This window comes from Hemiscyllium ocellatum, chromosome 10, assembly GCF_020745735.1.
Source record: "Hemiscyllium ocellatum isolate sHemOce1 chromosome 10, sHemOce1.pat.X.cur, whole genome shotgun sequence".
Lineage (NCBI taxonomy): Eukaryota > Metazoa > Chordata > Chondrichthyes > Orectolobiformes > Hemiscylliidae > Hemiscyllium > Hemiscyllium ocellatum.
In genome coordinates this window covers 30,565,954-30,593,681 of record NC_083410.1, presented here as the reverse complement: position 1 = coordinate 30,593,681, position 27,728 = coordinate 30,565,954, and the positions used below count along the sequence as shown (strand labels likewise).

General features: G+C 41.6%; 1 protein-coding gene across 3 annotated transcripts in view; it reads left to right on the top strand.

Moving 5' to 3' along the window:
- Nucleotides 1–27,728, top strand: part of LOC132819708 (tetratricopeptide repeat protein 7A-like) — a 373,105-nt gene that overhangs the window by 220,252 nt on the left and 125,125 nt on the right. For all 3 annotated transcript variants that reach the window (XR_009645113.1, XM_060831372.1, XM_060831373.1), the window contains one exon: nucleotides 22,597–22,710. Coding sequence is in view for 2 of the 3 variants with exons in the window: in XM_060831372.1 (XP_060687355.1) it covers nucleotides 22,597–22,710 (114 nt within the window). In the remaining variant the exon portion in view is untranslated. The remainder of the gene's footprint in view (nucleotides 1–22,596; nucleotides 22,711–27,728) is intronic.

The window sequence follows — 27,728 nt, the reverse complement described above, 5'->3', positions numbered from 1 at the left end:
ATGATTGGTTCAATCAGCCTCGCTGAGTTGGTTATGTTATATGAGGATTCTAAACACTTGCAGTATGGAGGCAAGTGACCAGTGGTTTGGAAGAATTGTGTAGACAGTCTAGCTCAGACAATGGGCTAGTGGAAGGACTGGAGTGCACATGTTGCATTGGGGAGTGGCAATGGCATAGTGAATTATGACTGGACAATTAATTCAGAAACTCAGCTGACTGTCTGAGGCTGTGGCTTCAAATCCCACCTCAGCAGATGGTGGAATTTGAATTAAATTAAATAACGTCTTGAATTAAGAAGCTACTCATGACCTTTAAACCGTTGCCAATTTTTGGAAAAACCCATCCGGCCTGTAATTGTCTTTCAGGGAAGGAAATCTGCCATCCTCACCTGGTCTAGTCTCCATGTGACTCCAGACCTATAGCAATGTGATTGACTCTGAACTGCCCTGTGGGCAATTAGGAATGGGCAATAAATGCTTGCCTAGCCAGTGACACCCACATCCTGTAAATGAATATAAACTGCCAGAGCTTGAAGCAGGATTTAGTGTTGTCAAAAGGACATTGCTTTTCTAACAAATATGAAGGTAATGCTTTTGATTTTGATACTACTGTTCTAACATTAACATGCATTAAATAATTGCTATAATGAATAAAATCTAACCATGGTCACCATTAAGATTACGACATTTGAGAATTTGAGTGTGAAAGGTTTTAAAGGGCTAATTGTCTTTAGCCACTGTATCACCCTCCCTGAATTTTAACAGGTTGACTGTTCATCAGAACTGTGGAACTGTACATTAGTGTAGGATCACATGGAGGCATTAACCTGTTTGTTTCTCTCAAATGTACGTTAACAATCTCTGTTTTTATTCCATTGCTGCTTAAAAATTTTTCAGTGGAACTGTTATATAGGTTTGCAGGGAGTTCAGTTATTTTTAATGTTCAAAGCAACCCCAGCATAATTAATAACAGAAAGTGCTGGAAATATGCAGCTGGTTTGGCAATATCTGTGGAAAGACAAATAGTTAATCAGATGATGAGCAGACATCAAACTGAAACTTTAACTCTGTTACTATCTCCATGGATACGACCAAACTTGCTAGATTTTTTGGCATTTTCTGATTTTATTTATGCATTTGTAAATACAAGGGGTGGTTCAGTGGTTAGTAGTGCTGTCTCACTGCACCAGCAACCTGGGTTTGATTCCAGCCTTGGGTGACTGTCTGTGTGGAGTTTGCACATTCTCCCAGTGTCTGTATAGGTTTCTGTTGGGTGCTCCGGTTTCCTCTCACAGTCCAAGATGTGCAGGTTAGGTGGATTGGCCATGCTTAGAGAGTAGCAAGGGTATGGAATGCTTTGCCTGCAACGGTAGTAAATTCGCCAAGTTTAAGTGCATTTAAGTCGTCATTGGACAGGCATATGGATGTACATGGAATAGTGTAGGTGGGATGGGTTTCAGATTAGTATGACAGGGTGGCGCAACATCGAGGGCTGAAGGGCCTGTACTGCACTGTAATGTTCTTTGATCTATGTTCTATATGTTCTAAATGTGGAGTTACAGGAATAGGGTGGGGGCTGGGTCTGCGTGGGATGCTGTTTGGAGGGTTGGTGTACACTCGATTGGCCAAATGGCCTCTTTCAGCATTATTGGAGTTTTATGATTATAGCTTCTGCAGTATTTTTGTTTTAAAACATCATAATTAATAGTGGACCAAACAACCACGTTATCTATAGGCAGGAAGATAATAGACGGAGGTTTTGTTTTTGCAATGAATTGAAATTGACATATGTTTTCTTTAGCAAAAAACAGGAAAGTATATAAATTTTAAAATTCAATTGTACAATGAGGTAGATGGTAAATTGTTAATGTGGTTATTAAAGCAGTTGTCAGTATGGAGGTGTTTAAATTCACTTGGCAGCTGGCAGGCTGAGTCCTCATTAGTTTGGCTGGCAGGATATTATTTTGTGGTGGCAGGGGATGGTTTCAAGCTTTTGACATCTGCAACATATGAATCATAGACTGAAAACATAGTTCATGGACAGCTTTGTCACAGGAAATATGAGGGGAAAATCCAAATCAGAGCTGGATGTTGTAGTCAGCTTGAGGTTCATTTTATCCAAAAGTACAACACTGCATCTGATATTATAACTGTTGTTGAGCTACTTAATGGATTTGGTGGGCAAATGTGTACAAACAGCTCATCTAAGAATCCATTTTATTTGGGTGAGCTTAAAATCTATCTCATGCAACACAACCCTTTCTCTCTGTTAAAATCAACAGCATAATCCTGGAAAATGTGAATAATTTTCCACGTCTTGGGAGCCTTCAGTCGTTGGAGGTGGAAAACTACAGCAAGATTCATCATTGATTCCAGTGTGCCAGCTCCGCCTCTAGCCAAATGATGAAGAAAGTTTTTGAGGATGAGGATCATGAAGCCGAGATTAGGGACATGTTTACCAGTGATTCTTGTGTTGAGTTCGGGGGTGGGGGGGGTGACCTTAAACAAATTTATTAAACCATGATTGATTAGATTAGATTACTTACAGTGTGGAAACAGGCCCTTTGGCAAAACAAGTCCACACCGACCCGCAACCCACCCATACCCCTACATTTACCCCTTACCTAACACTACGGGCAATTTAGCATGGCCAATTCACCTGACCCGCACATCTTTGGACTGTGGGAGGAAACAGGAGCACCCGGAGGAAAGCCACGCAGACACAGGGAGAATGTGCAAACTCCACACAGACAGTCGCCTGAGTTGGGAATTGAACCCGGGTCTGAGGCGCTGTGAGACAGCAGTGCTAACCACTGTGCCACTGTGCCGCCCACGGTGTAGACAAAATAAACAGCAAGCATCTTTTCTCAAGGGTGGTGAGTTCAAAACAAGGGGATGTATTTTTAAGGTGAGAGGCAAACCCGAGCAGGACTTGCATACTTATGGTAAGGTCCTGAACAGCGTTCTTGAACAAGTTCATAGTTCTTTAAAAGTGGAGTCACAGGTAGATAAGGTAGTGAAGAAGGTGTTTGGTATGCTTACCTTTATTAGTCAGTGCATTGAGTATAGGAGTTGGGAGACCATGCTGTGGCTGTTCAGGACATGGGTTAGGCAACTTTTGGAGTACTGCATGCAGTTCTGGTCTCTGCAGTATGGCAAGGTTGTTGTGAAAATTGAAAGGGTTCAGAAAAGATTTACCAGGATGTTGCCAGGGTTGGGAGTTTGAGCAATATGGAGTGGCTGAATAGGCTGCGGCTATTTTACCTGAATATCAGAGGCTGAGAGGTGATGTTATAGAGTTTTATAAAATCATGAAGGGCATGGATAGGGTGTAGCCAAGGTCTTTTCCCCTGGGTGGGGGAATTCAAAACCAGAGGGCATAGGTTTAAGGTGAGAGGAGAAAAATTTAAAAGGGACCTTATGGGCAACTTTTTCACGCAATGGGTGGTGCGTGTATGGAATGAGCTGCCAGAGGAAATAGTGGAGGCTGATACAATTACAACTTTTAAAAGTCATCTGGATGGGTATATGAATAGGAAGGGTTTAGAGGAATAGAATATGGGCCAAGTGCTGGCGAATGAGATTAGGTTAATTTAGAATATTTGGTTGGCATGGACGAGTTGGACCAAAGGGTCTCTTTCCATGATGAACATCTCTATAATTCTGTGAGAGGACAAAATTATAAAGGATATGAGCGGCAATGTTTTTACACAGAGAATGCTTCATGTGTGGAATGAACCACCAGAGAAAGTGATTGATGCAGGTACAGTTACAACATTTAAAAGACATTTAGATAAATACGTGCATAGGAAAGGTTTGGAGGGATATGGGCCAAATGCAGGAAAGTGGGCCTAGTTATTTTGGGAACATGGTTGGCATGGACTAGTTGGACTGAAGGCTCTGTTTCCTTGTTGTATGACTCTATGCTTTGGAGACTGACAACTATAGCAAGTTCCTCAAAACTCTAAAGAAGTACTATCCATTGTATCAAGGAAACCTATCCAACGCCATCATTAGTATGTCTTGTGTATAAAAAAAAGGACAAATCCAACCCAGAAAATTATCGCCCCATTAGCCTACGCTTGATCATCAGTTAAGTGATAGAACGTGTCATCAACCATTGTATTAAACAGTACCTGCTCAGCAATAATCTGCTCAGTGACACCCAGATTGGGTCCTCCCAGGGCCACTCAGCTCCTGATTTCATTATAGCCCTGGTTCCAACATGGACAAAAGAGCTGAATTCTAGAGGGGAGGTGAGAGTTGACATCAAGGGTGCGTTTAACTGATTGTAGCATCAAGGAGTCCTGACAAAACTGGAATCGATGGGAATCCAGGAACAAACCTTCCACTGAATGGAAGCATACCTGACACCTGGAAGATGGTCGTCATCATTTGAGATCAAGTATCCTAGCTCCAGGACATCTTTGCGGGAGTTCTTAATGGTAGTGTCTTAGGCAGAATTATCTTCAGCTGCTTCATCAATGACCTTCCCTCCATCATAAGATCAGAACTGGGCATGTCCGCCGATGATTGCACAAGGTTCAGCGCCATTCGCGACTCCTCAGATACTGAAGCAGACCATGTCCAAATGCAGCAAGGTTTGGACAATATCCAGGCTTGGGTTGACACGTGGCAAGTTACATTCGTGCCACACAACTGCCAGGTTATGACCATCACAAATAAGGCATAAGCTAGCTACCGCCCTTTGACATTCAATAGTGTTACTGTCACTGAATCCTCACTCTCAACATCCTGGGTGATTGTCATTGACCAGAAACTCAACTGGGCTCTTCACATAAACAAAATGGCTACAGGAGCACATCAGGGGCTAGGAATACAGCAGCGAGTAACACACCTGCTGACTTCCAAAGCGTGTGCACCATCTACAAGGCATAAGTCAGGAGTGTGATGGAATACTCCCCCACTTGCCGAGATGCGTGCAGCCCCAACAACACTCAAGAAGCTTGACACCTCCCACAAAATGAATCAATGAAAATAAAATTAGAATCGTCTTCTGAGCCCAAGTGCTTAGCATCCGGTTGCTAATTACTCAGTCAGTTCCACTGGACAAGGCATGTCACTACATTACTTGAAACTCAGTCATTCAGAGTCTCAGAGGACAATGGAAATGCTTTGGCAATATCTTTAAATCATTACCGAAGAGATCAGTGATGACTGAAGGAAATATCTAGCTTGTAATGGATCAAAACAGAAAAGATTCAATCAGAAATATGCTGAACATATTGCCTTTATATATTCCAATAAGAAATCACTCCGAGTCATGATGTTGGAGAGAGCACAACTAACCATCTACAGCTCAATTACCTGATCCTTCAAGCACCACGTTTGCATGTCATGTACCACTGGTCTCATTGGATTTATCAGTCATTTCAGAACCCTTTGAATGTGGGGGAAGTAAATCATTCTTGATCACAAGGGATTTGTGAAGAGTGAATTTGTCAGTCAGTTTTGGGAGAGCATTTCAATGTGGTGATGGTGTTAAAAATGAAGCGTTGTTATCCAGGTTATTCAACAGTTGTTCAAAATTCTATCACAGTACCTACGGGGGTAGCAATCAGTTCTAAATGAAAATCCATTTTACTGGAGTTCTTTAAAAACATGCAATGTGGATAAAGAGCCTCTAGACATGTCATACTTAGATTTCCACAAAGCATTTGATAAGTATCATTTTGGATGCTATTGCAGAAAAAGAAAAATCAGCATTAAGGTGGTAACATTACCATGGATAGGCTGGCTGGCTGGATAAAAGAAAGCAGGGAGTATGCATAAATGAATCTTTGTCTAATTGGCAGGGTCTAATGAATGGAATCCTCCAGAGATCTCTGCTGGGGCTTCAACTTCCTGCAAACCACGTTAATGACTTAGATGTGCAAAAGCAACTTAAATGAATTGGCAGACGACTCCAAGATAGGTAGGAAAATATGGGCAGCATAGTGGCTCAGTGGTTAGCACTGCTCCTTCACAGCACCAGGGTCCCAGGTTTGATTCCAGCCTCAGGCGATTGTCTGTGTGCATATTCTCCCCGTGTCTGCGTGGGTTTCCTCCCACAGTCCAAAGATGTGGAAGTCAGGTGAATTGGCCATGCTAAATTGCCCATAGTGTTAGGTGCATTAGTCAGAGGGTAAATGGGTCTGGGTAGGTTACTCTTCGGTGGGTCGGTGTGGACTGGTTGAGCCGAAGGGCCTGTTTCCATACTGTAGAGAATCTAATCTAATTTACAGACAGATTTAGATAGTTTGAGTGAGTAGGCAAAAATTGGGCAGATAGAGTATAATATGAGTAAATGGGAAGTTCTTAATTTTGGCAAGAAGAATGAAAAAAGAATATTATTTAAATGGAGAACAATTGAAGATGGAATTAAGTATTCTGGTGTATGAGTCACAAAATGTTAATATGCAGGTGAAGCAAGTACTCAAAAAAGCTAGTGGGATATTATCCTTTGTTACTAGAGGAATTGAACACAAAGGGATGTTATGCTTCAGATATCCAATATTCAATGACATACCTCTTATTCTTCTAAAACTCCAGTGGAAACAAGTCCAGCCTGTCCAGCCTTTCCTTATAAGACATCATTCCTGGCATCAATTGAACAAAGCTCTTAAGTGCTTCCAGTGCATTTGCAATCTTAAGTAAGGAAACCAAAATTGCACTGTGTTCAAGATGTGATCTCACCAATGGCTTATTTGAAATGTATAAGATCATAAATGGTTTTGACAAGGTAAATATGGAAAGGATGTTTCCTTTTGTGGATGATTCAAAAACTTCGGGGTGCTGTTTTAAAATTAGTCATTCATTCAAAACAGAGATGAGGAGATTTTTCTCTGAGGTTTTTGAGAGTTTGAAACTCTTTACTTTAGCAGGTGATGGAGATGGGATCATTGATTTTCCTGCCTAACATGAACCTAGCTATCTCTGCCTTGAAAGTATTCGAAGGTTATTGGGGCAGATGGAAATGTGGACTAACCATGATCCTTTTAATGGCAGAGCTGATTCAAAGGGCTGAATAGTTTACTTCTGCTTATTTATACATTAATTCGCACACCATACCCAGATTTATTCAAGATACAATTGTTTCAACAATTAATTGATCTACCTGTCTGTTGAAGGCCTAAGCCATTCAATTTGGATGCTAGGATGTTGAGGGAGTTGTTTAAATAAGCGATTGGTACTTTTCAAAAAATTAATCAGCAGTTACTTCAACAGAAGCACAGCTTGCTGCAAGTTTATGGAGAGACTACTAGGGCTTTTGAGGTGCAGTGGTAGTGTCACTACTTTTGAACCAGAAGGGCTGGCTTCAGTTTTTAGCTGGCCCCAAATATGTCTGAAGAGGTTGATCAGAGTGTCTGTGGAGAGAATGGACAAGCTGTAATTTAAGTGCAGAAAACTGGAATATGGAAAATAGATGTGTTTCTAAACTCAGCCAATATATATAAATAGAGTGAAAGTTACCCAGAATGTAATGCCTGTCACATGTTGCTGTTTGTGATTGCATATTCAACTTGGTGAGTTTTGTTACGGTAATCCTTTTAAACCATGGAGCTCCAAAAAATGCATTCAGTCAGATGTTTCCTCAGCAATCCCTTAATCAATTTAGTAATATAAATGGCAGATTCCTTGTCCAGTTCTTTCATGGTATGTAGGTGTTGTTAACTAGGCCAGCATCTCTAATTGCCCTTGAACTGAATGACTTGCTCGACCTTTTCTGAGGGCGGTTAAGAGTCAGTCACATTTTTGAAGATCTGGAGTCACCTATAAACCAGATGAGATACAAAGTTTTGTCTCTGAAGGACATATTGATTGTTATTCCTGAACTAGTTTTCAATTCCAGATTTTAATTGAATTTCAAATCTATCAGTCGATGTGGTGTGATTTAAACCCATTGTCCCCAGAGTATGTGCCTGAGCCTTTGGATAACAAATCTGGATGGGATCACTCACCATACATAATGGTGATATTTGTAGTTAATAATAGTTCTGGCTTTAAAGCATCTATTTTCAACATTATCTGTTCTGTACAGTGGGTCCCACCGTAGATCATGAATACGGTGAAGTCCTGGAGTGGAGTTTGACCTGACATTTCACTGAAACGGAGATTTGAGTGCTACCATTAAGCCAGAGGAACAAAACAAAATGTTAATGTACTTTAGCAGGGTATTTGTTTTACTCACATCCTTATTTTTCTTTCCAGTATTTTCCTTATTGTGTCAGACATGCTGGTTTCCAAACAGGCAGCCAATGTACCTGCCCTAGACCTCTCAATATTCTCCTTATAACTATTTATGGCCTTTTGGGTTCCTTCTTCACTTAATTTGACTTCCTTTCCAATGTGAAAATCTCATGATGCGTTGTGTCATATTTATTCCATTGGAGAATTTGTTTAGCTGTTTGAAAACACTGGAAAACTCAATGGACTGTATTTTACCAGACCACAGGACCGGCTGGGCGATTGGAAATTTTGCAAAGTGGTGCAGAAATGTGGTGTGTGGCATTCCTGTCACTTTCCTTCTGCTATCCCATTTTTCCAAAGTGGGAAAAATGTAGGATGAGTCTTATTTCTGGCACCCAACAGAACTCCTTCCTATTTTTCTGCGTGTTTTGACAGTGACAGGAATGGGTACCCCCACCAAGTTGAGGGGAGACTATCCGATAAAGGCTGGAGTGTTCTGAGATGAAAGGGCATGCCTTCTTTTGGGTATTCTTTTTCACTACCAGAGAGGACTCTGCATTAATGGTACCAGCTTTTCACAAAGATCTGCTGAAATTATATGTTCTGGTTACCAGGCCCTGTCTAGCTTCAGTCTCACTTACTTGTTCTTGGGGATGGCAGCCATTCATTCATCCTCAGCCTGGAGGTGTGGCCACTGCTTGCCCTGCTCAGCTGTCAGTCCACCTATTGGGCCACAGCCCTCTGGGGTGAGCTCCTGAAGGAATGACACCACTTGGTGTAACTGCCAACAACATACACCCCCATGTCCCGCCACCTGCCAAAGCAAGGTCATCCCCCACGCAGGGAAATCATAAGTGACTTAATTGGGTACCAGGCCTTGATCACAGGAACTCTGTCCCCTCAGAAAATATCTGTACAATGGGTTTTATTCCAGTGTGCAGAACAGACAACAATTCAAGATCATTACTTCATTTGTTTTAATTAATGTGGTCTTTAATCTATTATCTAATAAACAAAACAATTTAAGCTCATTTCATACCTTTATATTTATTATGAATTTCCAGAATTTAAATTGTACCAGATCTATTGGATATTGCTGAGCATCTTTATATAAGATGAGCTTTATTATCAATTGCTGCAATTATGAATTTCTGTGGGAAAAGTATCTTTTTGAAATGCTGATATGGGGGAGGGAGATAATGTATAGAATGCACATTCTCTGTGCTAAATGAAAAGGAGGTGGCATTCTTGCTTTTTAGCACTATTTCACTCAGTGCTTACAAGCCGTGCCTTGGTGTATGCTCATTCCTGTTGACTCAGTCTGTGGTGGTGCTGCAGTATGGCTAAAGAGAAGCACTGCAGCTTAACACTGAGATCAGCAGGAGTAAGGTGCTGGTGGAAAGGCTAAGAAAAGCGCATCTGACAGCACAGTGCTGCAGCTGCTGTTGCTGACACTTGCTGATCCACACTTTAATTTCTGTATGATTGCGTCACCGGGTTATTTGCAGCACCTGCCGGGTGGTTCCCTCTTACTGTATTAGGTCTGTGTGAGTAGTGTTTTTATGGTTTTCAGTTTGTGTTTTAGATGGTCAGAAAAGCTATATTTTTTTAAATAGTAATTTTGATGCATTTGTTTTTGTCTGTAAAGACAAATAGTTGATTTGGAAATAAATTAATGTTTCTAAAGTCTTGAGATTAGAAACTTATGCCTGTGGGTTTTTCTGATAACTGTGGCTGCATTATTTAATATGTTTTTTTAATCTCTGGCTACAGAATAGAATACGTTTTTTTTGCCTTTATTAAGGAACAATATATCTAGGAACCAATTATGCAACATCTCGCTTACAAGTTAAGGATTTCAATGTTTCAGTTGCTCCATTCTGTGAAGTCTTTCAGAGGAAAGATGAAGACAAGCATCACCTTCCTTTTTTGAATGATTGACACTTGAATTGTCCTGTGCATTTTGAGGAGCTTGGGTGGGAGTTGCCTGTCTGTCCTTTTGCTGACACATTAATGTCGAACACAGTGGGGACAAAAGTGAAATGAATTGCCTTGCTTTTCTCTACTGCAAATGTTAGCCCACAAACATATGTTAGCTGTTTTAGAAATTCCATCTTCTGTGGGTAGGAGGTATAAACACCCTCATTTGAATTAAAATGGTAGCCTTCATGCCATTAACATTTAAAGCTATTTTAGCAACACCTTTTTGTGCTTGGAGTCACACTACCACTTCTTGTTGTTTGGCCCCAGTCTAAAATGCGGAGTAATTGAGCAAAAACTGCTGTAAACTTTACAATGATATTTGTGTGTTGCTTTCAAAAACTACAAATAAATCATCACCTCATCTGAACTGATCAATCTTGCATTATATATTTAGATTAGATTACTTTACAGTGTGGAAACAGGCCCTTCGGCCCAACAAGTCCACACCGAGCCGCTGAAGTGCAACCCACCCATACCCCTACATTTACCCCTTACCTAACACTACGGGCAATTTAGCATGGCCAATTCACCTGACCCGCACATCTTTGGACTGTGGGAAGAAACCGGAGCACCCGGAGGAAACCCACACAGACACGGGGAGAACGTGCAAACTCTACACAGTCAGTCGCCTGAGTCGGGAATTGAACCCGGGTCTCAGGCGCTGTGAGACAGCAGTGCTAACCACTGTGCCAATTTTGTTGTGCCAAGTTTGAAAACAAATAATGCTTCAGGAGAAAAGAGTGCTGTACTAGCAGAATGCTAATATGTTTAGATAAAATATTACTGTAATTGCGTGCATAATGCACAGTAACATATATACATATAAAAAGAAAAAAAATATACTTTTATAAATTCTTAAAAGGGGATTCTTTGTTGGCTGTAAAGGATGTTCTAGATGTTACAATAAAACAAGGAGAGGGGAACATGGAATGCCTATGGGATTAAGACAATGGTCATTTGGCAGGTAAACAGGTTTCTTGTGGTAGTTTCTATATAATCCTATAGGGAAAAAAACTGCCCATATGGATACAGTTAAGGAATGAGAAGTGAAATGGGAGCATTCTTGATACATATCATAAGCCACCAAATAGCACAGATAAAATACTTCATTGAAGTGTGCAAGAGCAACACAATAATAATACTGGGGGCTTTTGACTGTTCTGATAATTGCCTGGAATAAAGGTAATACTTCCTATCAAAATTAGAAAAAAACCAACAGTATTTACATTGCTTCCTGCATCAATAGTTATTCTGTCCAAAGTATAAAGACAAGATGGTTTAGCTTGTTCTGAGAAATTAAATTGAGTTGATAACTAACCTGAGCACCATAACAATTGGGAAATAATAACCACATTGTACTTAAGATCACTATGCCACTGGAAAAGAGTAATGAGGTAAAACCAAACTGAGATGTAAAAAGAAATCTGAGAGATAAGAAGGGGACTACCTTATTTTAACTGGCAAAAAGTGAACAAGATAATGAGATAGCAGTGGAAAAATGAATGGTCCATAAAATAGAAATATTCCTGTGAGATGAAAGGGGTTGGTGGATTAATAGCGCAATTAATAGAAGAAATTTAGAAGGCTGGATATGAATTGGAAATGGAATGGCATTTGTTTAAATGAGGAATTTAGAATTGTTGCAAAGAATTCTAAGGAACATTCTAAGAGCCATTAAAAAGGTCAGCACCTAATATGAAAGGAAATACTGAGCTTTTTAAAACATAAACAGTAAAAAATATCATAAAATTCAGAGACGAAGGAAGAATCCAACTGAACAGGATGACTAATTTCCTAATACTCTGATATAAGTTACATTGTTGCCTTCATAGGCCATGCAGTTTGAGGAAAGATATGTCCTCACACTTGGTGATCTATCTAATTTTTTTCTAAAACAGAGGTTTCACATAGGCATCTTCAGTGTTGGATTTAATGACATACAGGAGCAGTGAAGTTGGCTGTCAAGGCGTAGGCCTTGAGTTGGTTTGCAGTAACATCAGAGTGAACATCTTAGGTTCCCTAAGGCCAGCTGATAGGAAGTGGCCAACATGACGGAATCAGCTTTTTGGATATTTGAAGGAAATGAATCATGGGAAGGAAAACCAACTTCTCCATGTTTAAACTGTTAACCTTTTATCTGCCATATGTGTAATCTTATAAACTTTTTAAAGGTCTGACCTCATTTTTCTGAACTTTAATGAGTACAAGATCAATTTAGCCAACATCTCCTCTGATGAAAATCCCTCCTTACCTGTGAACCTCTATGCACTGCTTCCAATGCTCATATATCTTTAATTAGATAGGAAGGCCAAAATTGTCCACAGTATTGCAAGTGCATTCCGATTAGTGCCTTGTATAATTTTAGCAGGACCACCCCATTTTTATACTGCATTCGCTTTGAAATAACACCCACCAGTCTGAAAAAACAGCCTCGCCTATTTTATCTGCTGGACTTGGGTACTATGTTTTTGAGATTCATGCACAAGGGCGTCAAGATCCTTCTGTGCTGCAGTTATTTTTATAGTATTTCCTCATTTAAATAATATTCAACTCTTCTATTCTTCCTATCAAAAAGCGTAACTTCACATTTTCCCACATTATACTCCAACCCCCAACTTTCTTCCTACTCATTTAACCTGTGTCTGTCCCTCTAAGGGCACTTTGTGTTATCCTCACTGCTTGCTTTACCACCTATTTTTGTGTAGTTCGCAAACTTGACACAAATGCATTTACCTCTGTGGTCCAAGTCAATAATATGTATTAATAATTGTGGCCCAACCAAAATCCACGTGGCTGTGTGAGACGCTGGGCCTTTACATCTCAAAACGAACAAGGGTACGTGTTTTACCTTTGCCTGACTGTGTTTTATATAACAAGTGACCTATAATAATGGAAGTACAGCAACAAGAAGCCCTTATTGATCTCTCCTGTCAGAAATGTGGAGCTCTTTTGTTAAGTTTTTCAAAAAGTATAAATCCGCATGTGGTTGCCATTCCTTGGCCCTTTCATCCATTGATTACACCATAGTCCTTTGAGCAGATGGCAGTTATCTCTTGGAAGTGAGGCTAAGAATCCCTGAGAGTGTGCCAGTTCCTTACATTGGACACAAATATAGAAATTCTTGAAAAGCACAAGCTACAGTCATGGTCAAGTGCTGCAGAAGTAATTCATAGTTTGGTAGCTTTTATTCAGAGCTCCATGCTTCCTCATATTTTAGAAACTATTTTACGTGATGAGCTGAGCTTTGTGAGGGTCACTGCCAATCAGGACTGGCACCTAGGAAATAGGAAGACCACTTGCTGCTTGAAAACGAAAAGTCAGGAAGGAAAGAAGAAGAGGACGGAGACAGAAGCAAAAAAGGAAAAAGATGAGAGAAAGGACAGAAACACAAATGACATTGCAAAGACAATAACAACAAGTGAAAGATTGTATTCTCCACCTTACCATATGCGAGGTCCATTATGAGGTATGAAAATTGTTGTGATTTGCAAACAGTGCAAATGTACTGCTGTGGCAAGAATGTCATTCCAGTCATATTCTCCATTTTTTCCCCACAGCTGTCATGCACAATTCTAAAAATTTCAATAACTAAGACTGGATATTACATTTGGTTTCCTCCTATCATAATCAATCTTGCACTCCGTTTAATTCATTGTGAAATGTTGGCTCTGTGAAGAGCCAATGCAGTGTAGTTTGATGCATAATTTAGTATTGAATTACTTGTTTATATGAAAAGAAAACTAAAAGTGCTGAAAATTTACAGTCATTAGTATTAGGAAATGAAATATGATTGACCAACAGTGAATTTGCAACATTTTCTGTTTCTTGAACCTTCTTGTATTTTGTTTGCTGTATAATTTTAATCTGGATTTTTTTCATTTTGTTCACATCCTTAAGACACTTCCTTGAAGCATTATAGTATTATCTTCTTTTTAAGCACCTAAATTAATTTTATGGCTATTTGTTTTTTGAAATCAATGCAACATTTGCAACTTTCCAATGTGTTGATACTATCCTTTGAATCTAATTAGTTTTGGATTGTAACTAATACGTCTGTAATTTCCTCACCTCAGGTAAAAACATCTGAACCTGGAGATTTGTTTACCTTCAGACGTTATTTTATCCATTGCCATTTTTAAACTCATAATAATGGTTTTCAGATTCTTATTAGAAAAATTTCTACTCAAACCTATACTCCATATCTTCTTTTTCATTGTCTGAAGACCTTATGCTTTTTGAGATCAGTCTTAATTTAATCTATATTTGGAAGCACGACGGAATTGTGCTTTCTGTAATATTGGGCTGTATCTTACATTTTTTTGGCTAAGTCTCAGTTTTTTCACAGAGAGTATCTCTCTGTGAGGCCGAGCAGGATTTCTCGCCACTTCGTAGCAAACTTAACTCATTAAGTACCTACTGCGCCCCTCTTACCTGATTCCAGCCCCATCTGACCACCCGCTGTTCCTGCAAGGTCCCTCCATTCAATGGATATCTGCTTAAAGAATGATTTGGAGATGCTGGTGTTGGACTGGGATGTACAAAGTTAAAAATCATACAACACCAGGTTATAGTCCAACAGGTTTAATTGGAAGCACACTAGCTTTCGGAGCGACGCTCCTTCATCAGGTGATAGTGGAGGACACAATTCTAAAACACAGAATTTATAGCAACAATTTACAGTGTGATGTAACCGAAATTATACATTGAAAAATGCCTTGATTGTCTGTTGAGTCTTTCATCTGTTCGAATACCATGATAGTTTCACTTCTTTCATGAGTAAATCACAAAACCTTTTTTTTTTAAAAAAAGGTTTAAAAATCGTTTTGTGGTTTACACATGAAAGAAGTGAAACTATCATGGTATTCGAACAGATGAAAGACTCAACAGACAATCAAGGCATTTTTCAATGTATAATTTCGGTTACATCACACTGTAAATTGTTGCTATAAATTCTGTTTTAGAATTGTGTCCTCCACTATCACCTGATGAAGGAGCGTTGCTCCAAAAGCTAGTGTGCTTCCAATTAAACCTGTTGGACTACAACCTGGTGTTGTGTGATTCTTAACTTTGCGAAAAGAATGGCATTCACCCGGACAAGCACTGCCATTATGAATCTGCTCTGCTCATTGAAAGACATGTTTCAATCCCGGAGAAGGGAAAATGGCACCGCGATTCTCTGACCAAGACTTGGAGGTCTGGGTGGACCGAGTGATCTAGAGGAGAGCTGTTCTCTTCCTGGAGAGCTAACTGGGAAGGCACCTGGACCCTGGTCTGAGGTGATTGCCCAAGTCAGTGCAGTATCTACCATTCAGAAGAACTACCAGCAGTTCTGCAAGAAAGGCATTGACCTTCTGCGCTGCACTCAATTAAGTGCCACATTCTCTGTTACCTAACACTCTCTTTTTCAGCTCCTGCACTCACCTCCCACCAAGACTCATCCTCCACCATTCTCGTTATTGCATGCAACATTTTTCCCCACTGTCTCTCGTTCTTCCCACACCACTAATTCTCCATGGTATTCACACTGCTTGTTCACCCATCTGGGACATCTCACTATCTTTTTGACTCCCTATACTAGCACTAATAGCTCTGCCACTCACTTTCAGCTTGCTCACTCGATCCTTCCATATCCTATTACAAAAGAACACAGATCAGAACAGTTCGGAAAGAGCTGGGGTGAGTGGAGGGGTGCCTGACATCAGGTGCCTCATCCATGGCAAGGGATGAATCCTATCCCTTGGGGAAGACCAGGACTGCATCTGCAGCAATGTAAAGACATCCATGTTCATCGAACCGAGTAAGGACAATTTCTCCTATCCCTGCAATTCTCACAGTAGCGCTGTTGTCAATTTCTTTCATTGCTCTCCATTTCTAATTATTGGTTGCTTGGCTTTCTCTCCCCCCGTGCCTTCCAGGTACCAATGGATGTCTACGGCCCTTGTGGAGAAACAGGCTGCTCCTTTCCTTCTCAACTTCAAGGGAATTATGTTCAAAGCCTCAAAGGAAGTGTCAGCAAGGTACCCTCTCTCGCTCTGCCAGCTCCAACACTGACTCCATGGTGGAAATGTTTGGGAGTTCGAATTGGTCAGCACCTCACTGCAAGAGCTCCTCAGCTGGCCAAAGAAGAAACAGCCAAAGCCAGTAGCTCTCAGAGGATTGCAGCACACCAGGCCCCTGCTTGGCTCCATGCAGGACAGGATCTTGTGGTATTGGCAATCAGGGACTTGTCAGAATACACAGGAAAAACCAGGCAGGTCTGCAGAAGGCAATAACACTCATATCTCAGGCAACAGGAATGCAGCTATGTCTCAGGCTGCCTCCGTGATTGCCATAGAGAGCCAGATCCAGTTCCCTCTAGGCCTGCTGGATACATACACAAACCTTCATTCCATTGCTCCAAGCATTGGTCCTCCTGATTGAAGGCATGGTAACAGGGGAAATGGAGAACCTGGCGCTCAAAGCATATATTCCCCTTCCTCACAAAGAGGTGCAAAGAAGCATCCAGCCTGTAGAGGAAGCATGGCCACCTCAGAAGCCTCCTTGAAGGATACTTCAGAGGTAGCTGGGCTCTCCACTTCCACCCCTACACTGCCTAACTCCTCCAATCTTTGGAAGTTCAAGCTGAGGAAGATTCACTGGACTTTGGCAAGGAGAATGGACGATGATCTAAGTTGGACCCCCAGCAATGTGGATGCTTTTCCCAGCTAGCAGTGGGCTGAAATCACCAGGTATCCACTCTGACTTCCATATCAAGAATTCTTGGTATCTAGTTTTCTTGTAATAGATGGTAAAGAGAGGAAACTGCATATTAATGAGATGAGAGAAGTTAATAAGGTCATTAAGAAGCAATAATCCCCTTAATAGGAAACTCGCTGCTGCTAAGTGAGAATCTTGCCTTGAAGCCTGGAACTTAATTAAAAGATGCAGCGAGTTGTTCCCATTTTTTAAATAGCTCCTCGCTGGACTTCTGATGCGATTCTACCACACTTCTCACCATAGTCCACTTTGTTCTGGCCCCAGAAAGATCCTTCTCTTTATACTTGTGTTGCTTTAACCTGATAGGTTTTATTCAAATATTTAACAATATTTGTCCCCAGTTTTTAACTTTTTACTATGTGGAAGACAAATGGATAATGAACTGTCCTTTTTACTGTAACTTTTCCTTCAAACATCTACAAATGACCTTTATGAAATTCTGTCAGGCTGTTGGCAATTATACAAGGGCTGTCTTGAAGAACTACCAGTGATTATCCAGGCAGAGTTTTCCACTTCTTTCTTTCTGCCTGCCGAACTGGGAAATGCCTCTGTCTCCACTGGATTGTGCCATGATTGAGGACTAAGCAAGTTTCATTTGGTATCGACTCCATTCCATGACACTGAGCATAACTGTGAGAAAAACATAGATAGCTCTATGTACTGGGCCCTTTCTAACAACCCAACCTCTTGAGAAAATACCTTACATGCTTCATCCTTATCTTTAGACAAGATAAAATTGGTTACAATTCCCCTGATCGTAAATTTCACACCCATCCTTTCCTTACTGTACCATCAATGTTCCCAGAAACTCAGGGATCCTGGTGCTTCACACCTCATTCCATTATTTGTATTTTTTTTTATACATCAGTTCTTATTCATACTTATGCCTCCAACTCTACTTAAATATATTTAATGACAAAGCAGAAGTCAGCAATTTTCTTTTCAGTAAAAGTAAATGGTAAACTGATAGGCGTGTTCATGAGCACAGTACCTTTCAAAACATAACTTGGTGTCCATGACAAAATTCTTAAAGGGGTATGATGAGGAAGTGCCTGTGTTGGACTGGCTGGACAAAGTTAAAAATCACGCAGCACCAGCTTATAGTCCACCAGGTCTGTTTGGAAGTACTAGCTTTCTGAGCGCCGCTCCTTCGTCAGGTAGCTACCTAATGAAGCAGCAGCACTCCAACAGCTAGTACTTCCAAATAAACCTGTTGGACTATAACCTGATGTTGTGTAATTTTTAACTTAAAAGGATAGACAGAGTAGATGCAGAAAGGATGTTTCCCTGAGCTACAAGACACAACCTCAAAATATGATTCAAGCCTTTTAAAACAGAGGAGGAACTTCTTCATGCAGAGCATGGTGAACCTTGGGAATTATTTAGCCCAGAGGGTGCTGGAAGCTCAGTCATTAAGGTGAAGAGAGTGATTGATAGGGTTCTAATTAACAATGAATCGGGGATACAGAGATGGTATAGGAATTTGGCATTGAGGTCGATGATCAACTCGGGGCCAGAACGGAGCAAGCTCAAAGAGTTGAACGGTCTGTTCCTAACTACTGTATCTGGGAGACTATTCTGTAGGTTCATTGCATAATACATGGCAAGGAGTTGGGGGAGGAAATTTCTTCCAATAATATTCTGTTTCATACTGATTCATTTTGTAGAAGAAAGTGAGGACTGCAGATGCTGGAGATCAGAGCTGAAAATGTGTTGCTGGAAAAGCGCAGCAGTCAGGCAGCATCCAAGGAGCAGGAGAATCGACATTTTGGGCATGAGCCCTTCTTCAGGAATGAGAAAAGTGTGTCAAGCAGGCTAAGATAAAAGGTAGGGAGGAGGGACTTGGGGGAGGGGCGTTGGAAATGCAATAGGTGGAAGGAGGTTAAGGTGAGGGTGATAAGGAGAGGATGATAAGGAGAGGGTGATAAGGAGAGGGTGATAGGCTGGAGTGCTGGTGGGGGTGGAGAGGTCAGGAAGAAGATTGCAGGTTAGGAAGGTGGTACTGAGTTCGAGGGTTGGGACTGAGACAAGGTGGGGGAAGGGGAAATGAGGGAACTGGAGAAATCTGAGTTGATCCCTTGTGGTTGGAGGGTTCCTGGCGGAAGATAAGTAAATGTCCATGTTGATTCGGTTGCCCGAGATAGAAATGGAGAGGTCCAGGAAGGGGAGGGAGGAGTCAGAGATGGTCCAGGTAAATTTGAGGTCGGGGTGGAAGGTGATAGTAAAGTGGATGAACTGTTCAACTTCCTCGTGGGAGCACGAGGCAGCGCCGATACAGTCATCGATATAGCAGAGGAAAAGGTGGGTGGTGGTGCCAATGTAGCTGCAGAAGATAGACTGTTCCATATATCCTACGAAGAGGCTGCCTCGTGCTCCCACGAGGAGGTTGAACAGTTCATCCACTTTACTAACACCTTCCACCCCAACCTCAAATTTACCTGGACCGTCTCAGACTCCTCCCTCTCCTTCCTAGACCTCTCCATTCCTATCTCGGGTGACCAAATCAACACGGACATTTACTATAAACCGACCGACTCCCACAGCTACCTAGACCACACCTCCTCCCACCCTGCCCCCTGTAAAAATGCCATCCCACATTCCCAATTCCTTCGTCTCCGCCACATCTGCTCCCAGGAGGACCAGTTCCAATACCGAACAACCCAGATGGCCTCCTTCTTCAAAGACCGCAATTTCCCCCCAGACGTGGTCGACGATGCCCTCCACCACATTTCCTCCACTTCCCGCTCCTCCGCCCTCGAGTCCTGCCCCTCCAATCGCCACCAGGACAGAACCCTACTAGTCCTCACCTACCACCCCACCAACCTCCATATACATCGTATCATCCATCGTCATTTCTGCCACTTCCAAACAGACCCCACCACCAGAGGTATATTTCCCTCCCCTCCCCTATCAGTGTTCCGAAAAGACTACTTCCTCCATGACTCCCTTGTTAGGTCCACACCCCCTACCAACCCAACCTCCACTCCTGGCACCTTCCCCTGCAACTGCAAGAAATGCGTCCATACCTCCCCCCTTATTTCCCTCCAAGGCCCCAAGGGATCCTTCCATATCCGCCACAAATTCAACTGCACCTCCACATATATCATTTACTGCATCCGCTGCACCCAATGTGGCCTCCTCTATATTGGGGAGACAGGCCACCTACTTGCGGAACGTTTCAGAGAACACCTCTGGGACACCCGGATCAACCAACCCAACCACCCTGTGGCTCAACACTTCAACTTCCCCCTCCCACTCCACCAAGGACATGCAGGTCCTTGGACTCCTCCATCGCTAGACAATAACAACACGACGGCTGGAGGAAGAGCGCCTCATCTTCCGCCTTGGAACCCTCCAACCACAAGGGATGAACTCAGATTTCTCCAGTTTCTTCATTTCCCCTCCCCCCACCTTGCCTCAGTCCCAACCCTCGAACTCAGCACCACATTCCTAACCTGCAATCTTCTTCCTGACCTCTCAGCCCCCACCCCCACTCCGGCCTATCACCCTCACCATAACCTCTTTCCACCTATTGCATTTCGAACGGCCTTCCCCCAAGTCCCTCCTCCCTACCTTTTATCTTAGCCTGCTTGGCACACTTTCCTCATTCCTGAAAAAGGGCTTATGTCCGAAACGTCGATTCTCCTGCTCCTTGGATGCTGTCTGACCTGCTGCGCTTTTCCAGCAACACATTTTCAGCTCTGATTCATTTTGTACTAATGTTCTATTTTTATATAGTCACACCTTAAATTAAATAACTTGTGTATATTTATAGATCACCTATGAAACGTAATGGGATATTATATGTCTTTGTGCAGTTCTATGCCCAACTCATGGATAGATCTAAATTACAAATAGTAAAGATATTTGATAAAGTTGCCTCTGCTTCTGTGCAGTGTAATGAAGGCTCATTCAGCACTGAAGAAATGTTTTGTAGATTCCAGCAGCTTAAGTTTTGAAAAGCTGGCAGTGGATGTGAATTTCTTATGTTTTTCTAGGTGTAGTCATGACAAATGAACGCCATGGGGAAGTAAGTATGTTAAATACAAAACAGTGCATGTCTGTCCTGATATGAGAGGGAATAGTTTGGGCATTATATCCAACCTTAAATTAGGTTAAATATGATGTTAGGATGGGCATATTAAACCATGGTAGGTTCATATTTTGGCCTTAAAATTAATTTTAAAGCTAAATGGGTCATGGATTTTGTTGTGGTCAGAGCTTAGATACTGGATTCCGCCTTGATGTGGACAGGTGTTTGAGGGATCAGTTTTGGCTCTGACTTGAAGACCATCTTTGCTCCACAGATTATATTCTGCTGATTTATAGCCACTTCTACTCAGTTGCAGCCAATTCAGCAATTCTCTGTTTGACAGCTGGAGCCAAATAGGCATTTGTTCCAGTTGGCTTTGTGGCTTTGTTTGCTGACCAGGACTAAATGGGTCAGCCCCAGGTGTGGCTGTTCAAGTTATATACATGATTTGGAGATGCTGGTGTTGGACTGGGGTGTACAAAGTTAAAAATCACACAACACCAGGTTATTGTCCAACAAGTTTAATTGGAAGCACTAGCTTTCGGAGCGCTGCTCCTTCATCAGGTGGTTGTGATGAAGGAGCGGCGCTCCAAAAGCTATTGCTTCCAATTAAACCTGTTGGACTATTACCTGGTGTTATGTGATTTTAACCAAGTTGTATACAGTCTTTAACTGATCCCTAACCACTCATTAAAATCCATTGTGTTCTATTTCTAACATAGTCTTGCGAGCTGCAAAACTGGTATATTGCAAAGTTTTTGTGTCTTTTCAGCAACAGACAGTCCATATGAATGTATCACTAATTATTAAGCCATATTTGTAAAATATTTATCACTCAAGATATGGTTCATTCTTAAATTGGTGTTAGATTTTCGTTCTATTCGACTGAGCTAGGCAGTTTGTTATAGCAGCTAACTACCTACAGGCCAGATGTTTGATTGTGTACTCTTCTGAATGGGTATTCCAGTCTTGTGGAAAAAACCTTTTCCAGTTTACAATGTACAGATTAAAATGTTAAAAATCACACAACACCAGGTTATAGTCCAACAGGTTTAACCTGGTGTTGTGTGATTTTTAACTTTGTACACCCCAGTCCAACACCGGCATCTCCAAATCAGATTAAAATGTTTTGACACTTTCTTGACCTGGTATCTGTTGTGATACTTTGTTTAAATGAGATATTCATTTGTATGCGCATGTGCTGTGTTATTTCCATGGACTATTATTACATTTTACACTGGAATCACTGCAATCTCAACCAAGAGTTACTTGTCTTGGTTAGGCTAAAATTTGGGATATCATGAGATAATCTAAATGAATAAAGCTGTGTGTGATGCTAGTGACTTGAAGCTGTATGCTCATGCCTTGTCCAATCATTTTGCAAGTAAAAGAGGGGACTTTTATTATGGCAGTTTGAGCAGGATTTGAACTCTGTTCTGAAAGATAGACAGCACCTAACTCACTGTATCACCTCTTTCTGCGTGGACATAATTTAAAAGGAAAAATATGTCTCCAGTATTTTTCTGTTCTCCCAGACTTTGGTTGATTACAAAAACATGGTTGGTGATACATTCTATTTAAAAATTCCATACTTTTCTTTGACTTTCTCTCTTTGTCTCGCTCTTTCTCTCTAGTTTATTTTTCACTAAAGTCAAACTTGAAGCAGTTCATACAGGACCAGAGGAAGCTCTTGAAACCTGCAGAAATATGTTGAACTTGTGGCAGACAACCCATGCTGCGCAGTTCAGGTAGGTCTTGTTACCATTAAAGTCATACCTCTGATGTCTTTTCATTAAAACTGATTTTGCTTCAATTACTAGATTATAACATGGTTTGTAAATGTATTACAATACTTTGTACACAAAGCATTCTGTTAAAGTATGTTGTGAAATAGAGTATGCGGGTCAGCCGCCATTCAGAGCTTAAAAATGTGTTGCTGGAAAAGCGCAGCAGGTCAGGCAGCATCAAAGGAGCAGGAGAATCGACGTTTCGGACCGAAATGTCAATTCTCCTGCTCCTTTGATGCTGCCTGACCTGCTGCGCTTTTCCAGCAACGCATTTTTAAGCTCTGATCTCCTGCAGTCCTCACTTTCTCTCAGCAGCCATTCATTCTGGTACTTAAATGACACAGACAGTGCACTATGTACTTAACACATGAAAAACAAATTATCTTCAATGCTGGAAATCTGAAATGAAAACAGAAAGTAGTGGAAAAAAAGAACTCTGCAGGTCAGGGCAGTCTATTTAGAGAGAAAGCAAGTGAGATTTTCCAGTTAATAAACTTTTCAAAGGTCACTGTTATTTGTAGGATGTTGATGTGTGCAAATTTGTGCAGCTAGCCAGGGGAGCATTGAATCTCTCCTCCTGGAATGATTTGTATTAAATACTCATATTTCTTGAAGTGAACAGGAGGTTTGCTCTAATGGTGGGGTGAGGGGAATGAAATAAAATACCATAGATGAAAATGCAACGTTTTTGTTACGGGCCTGCACTATAATTTTAATCTATTTTCTATTTGTAAGTGACTAAGACCGTAAGATATTGGAGCAGATTTAGGCCGTTTGGCCCATCAAGTCTATTTTGCCAGTTGACCATGGCAGATATGTCTCTTGATTAAACTTAAAAATATAAGCCATAAGTATTAAGTTAGCCTGGAGCAGTGTTTTGTAAGGGAATAAGACAGTGCTATTTTCTGGGTCTATAGATTGGAAGAAGCAAAAATGGCCTTTCGTAGAGTGATATGCTCCTCTTGTCAGATGTGGGAGTTTAAGGAGAGTTCACATGTTACTGAGGATGAAATCTGCAATAAATGCTGTTGGTTGCAAATCCTATCAGATCAAATGTATCAGTTGGAGAGACAGAGGCAATGAGGAATTTACAAGAACAAGGGGTGTGATGGTTGGCAGTTATAGGAAGGGAGAAAAGTTGCTGATACAGTCACGTAGATGAGCTAACTTTAGGAAAGGTAAGAGAAGTAGGTAGTTAGTGCAGGAGTCTTCTGTGGCTATCCCCATTTCAAACAAGTATGCTGTTTTGGAAATGTAGGGGGTGATAGATTCTCAGAAGAGTGTAGCATGAACTGCCAAGTTTCTGGTATCGAGACTGACTCTAATGCAATGAGAGGTACGTCGGGTTCCAAGAGATCAATTGTGTTGGGGGTCTCTGTATTCTGTGGCACAGACAGATGTTTCTGTGGACAGCAGCGAAAAATCAGAATGGCGTGTTGCCTCCCTGGTGCCAGGATCAAGGATACCCCCGAGAGGGTGCAGAATGTTCTCAAGAGGGAGAAGGACCAGCAGGAGGTCATTGTACACATTGGAACCAACAACCTAGGAAGGGAAAAGTATGAGATTCTGAAGGGAGAATGTAAAGAATTAGGTAGGAATTTTAAAAGAGTTGTAATATCTGGATTACTCCCAGTGCTGCGAGCTAGTGAGGGTAGGAATAGGAGGATAGAGCAGATGAATGCATGGCTGAGGATCTGGTGTATGGGAGAAGGATTCACATTTTTGAATCATTGGAATCTCTTCTGGGGTAGAAGTGACCTGTACAAGAAGCTGAAAATGTGTTGCTGGTTAAAGCACAGCAGGTTAGGCAGCATCCAAGGAACAGGAAATTCAACGTTTCGGTCCAGAACCCTTCATCAGAGCCCTTCATCATCCATTCCTGATGAAGGGCTCTGGCCCGAAACGTCAAATTTCCTGTTCCTTGGATGCTGCCTAACCTGCTGTGCTTTAACCAGCAACACATTTTCAGCTCTGATCTCCAGCATCCGCAGACTTCACGTTTTACCTGTACAAGAAGGACAGATTGCACCTAAATTGGAAGGGGACTAATGTAGTGGCAAGGTGATTTGCTAGAGCTGCTCAGGAGGATTTCAACTAGTAAGGTGGGGGGGTGGGACCCAGGGAGATAGTGAGGAATGAGATCAATCTGAGACTGGTACAGTTGAGAAAAGAAGCAAGTCAAACATTCAGGTCAGGCAGGGACAAAGCAGAGAACAAGGTAGGACTGATCAATTAAACTGCATTTATTTCAATGCAAGGGGCCTAACAGGGAAGGCAGATGAACTTAGGGCATGGTTAGGAACATGGACTAGGATATAATAGCAATTACAGAAACATGGCTCAGGGATGGGCAGGCCTGGCAGCTTAATGTTCCAGGATACAAATGCTACAGGAAGGATAGAAAGGGAGTCAAGAGAGGAGGGGGAGTGGCGTTTTTGATAAGGGATAACATTATAGCTGTGCTGAGGGAGGATATTCTCGGAAATACATCCAGGCAAGTTATTTGGGTGGAACTGAGAAATAAGAAAGGGATGATCACCTTATTGGGATTCCTGATGAAGGGCTTATGCTCGAAACGTCGAATTCTCTATTCCTGAGATGCTGCCTGGCCTGCTGTGCTTTGACCAGCAACACATTTACAGCTGTATTATCGACCCCCTAATTGTCAGCAGAAAATTGAGAAACAAATTTGTAAGGAGATCTGTTATCTGTAAGAATAATATTGTGATTATGGTAGGAGATTTTAACTTTCCAAACATTGACCGGAACTGCTGTAATATTAAAAGTTTAGATAAAGAGGATTTTTAAGTGTGTGTACAAGAAAATTTTCTGATTTAGTATGTGGATATACCGACTAGGAAAAGTGCAAAACTTGACCTACTCTTGGGAAGTAAGGCTGGGCAGGTGACTGAGGTGTCAGTGGGGGAGCACTTTGAGGCCAGCGACCATAATTCTATTAATTTTAAAATAGTAATGGGTAGATCTAAAAATTGAAATTCTAAATTGGAGGAAGGCTAATTTTGACGGTATTAGACAGAACTTTCAAAGCTGACTGAGGGCAGATGTTCACAGGTAAAGAGACGACTGGAAAATGGGAAGCCTTCAGAAATGCAATAATGAGGGTCCAGAGATGGTATATTCCTATTAGGGTGAAAGGAAAGACTGGTAGGTGTAGGGAATGCTGGATGACTAAAGATATTGAGGGTTTGGTTAAGAAAAAGAAGGAAGCATATGTAAGGTATACACAGGATAGATCGAGTGAATCCTTAGAAGAGTATAAAGGCAGTAGGAGTATACTTAAGAGGGAAATCAGGAGGGCAAAAAGGGGACATGAGATAGCTTTGGCAAATAGAATTAAGTAGAATCCAAAAGGTTTTTACAACTACATTAAGGACAAAAGGGTAACTGGGGAGAGAATAGGGCCCCTCAAAGATCAGCAAGGCAGCCTTTGTGTGGAACTGCAGGAGATGGGGGTGATACTAAACAAGTGTTTTGCATCAGTGTTTATGTGGAAAAGGACCTGGAATGTATAAAATGTAGGGAAATAGATGGTGACATCTTCAAATATGTCCATATTACAGAGGAGGAATTGCTGGATATCTTGAAACACATAAAAGTGGATAAATCCCCAGGATCTGATCAAGTGTCCCTAGAACTCTGTGGGAAGCTAGGGAAGTGATTGCTGGCTCCCTTTGCTGATATATTTGTACCTTTGATGGTCACAAGTGGGGTACTGGAAGACTGGAGGTTGGCTAACATGGTGCCATTCTTTCAGAAAGGTGGTAAGGACAAGCCAGGGAACTATAGACCAGTGAGCCTAACATCTGTGGTGGGCAAGTTGTTGGAGGGAAACCTGAGGGACAGGATGTACATATATTTCAAAAGGCAAGGACTGATTAGGGATAGTCAACATGGCTTTGCACGGGAAATCATGTCTCACAAACTTGATTGAGTTGTTTGAAGAAGTAACAGAGGGCAGAGCGGTGGATGTGATCAATATGTACTTCAGTAAGGTGTTCGACAACGTTCCCCTTGGGAGACTGATTAGCAAGGTTCGATCTCATGGAATGCAGGGAGAACTAGCCATTTGGATACAGAATTGGCTCAAAGGTAAAAGACAGAGGGTGGTGGTGGAGAGATGTTTTTTCAGACTGGAGGCTTGTGACCAATGGAGTGTCACAAGCATAAGAGGTACAGTTAGTAAGTTTGCAGATGACACCAAAATTGGAGGTATACTGCACAGCGAAGAAAGTTACCTCGGATTACGACGGGATCTTGACCAGATGGGCCAATGGGCTGAGAATTGGCAGATGGAGTTTAATTTAGATAAATGCGAACTGCTGCATTTTGGGAAAGCAAATCTTAGAAGGACTTATACACTTAATGCTAATGTTGTAGGGAGTGTTGCTGAACAAAGAGATCTTGATTTGCAGGTTCATAGCTCCTAGAAAGTGGAGTCGCAAGTAGATAGATATTGGTCAAAGTATTAAGTACACGGGTTTGGAGGTCATGTTGCGGCTGTACAGGACATTTGTTAGGCCACTTTTGGAATATTGCGTGCAGTTCTGGCCTCTCTCCTCTTGGAACGATGTTGTGAAAGTTGAAAGGGTTCAGAAAAGATTTACGAGGATGTTGCCAGGGTTGGAGGATCTGATCTACAGGGAGAGGTTGAAAAGGCTGGGCTTGTTTTCCCTGGAGTGTCAAAGGCTGAGGGGTGACCTCATAGAGGTTTATAAAATCATGAGGGGCATGGATAGGATAAATAGACAAAGTCATTTTCCCTGCCTGGAGGAGTCCAGAACTAAAGAGTATAGGTTTAGGGTGAGAGGGGAGAGATATAAAAGAGATCTGAGGGGCAACTTTTTCACACAGAGGGTAGTATGTGTATGGAATGAGTTGCCAGAGGAAATGGTGGAGGCTGGTACAATTGCAACATTTAAAAGGCATTTGGATGGGTATATGAATAGGAAGGGTTTGGA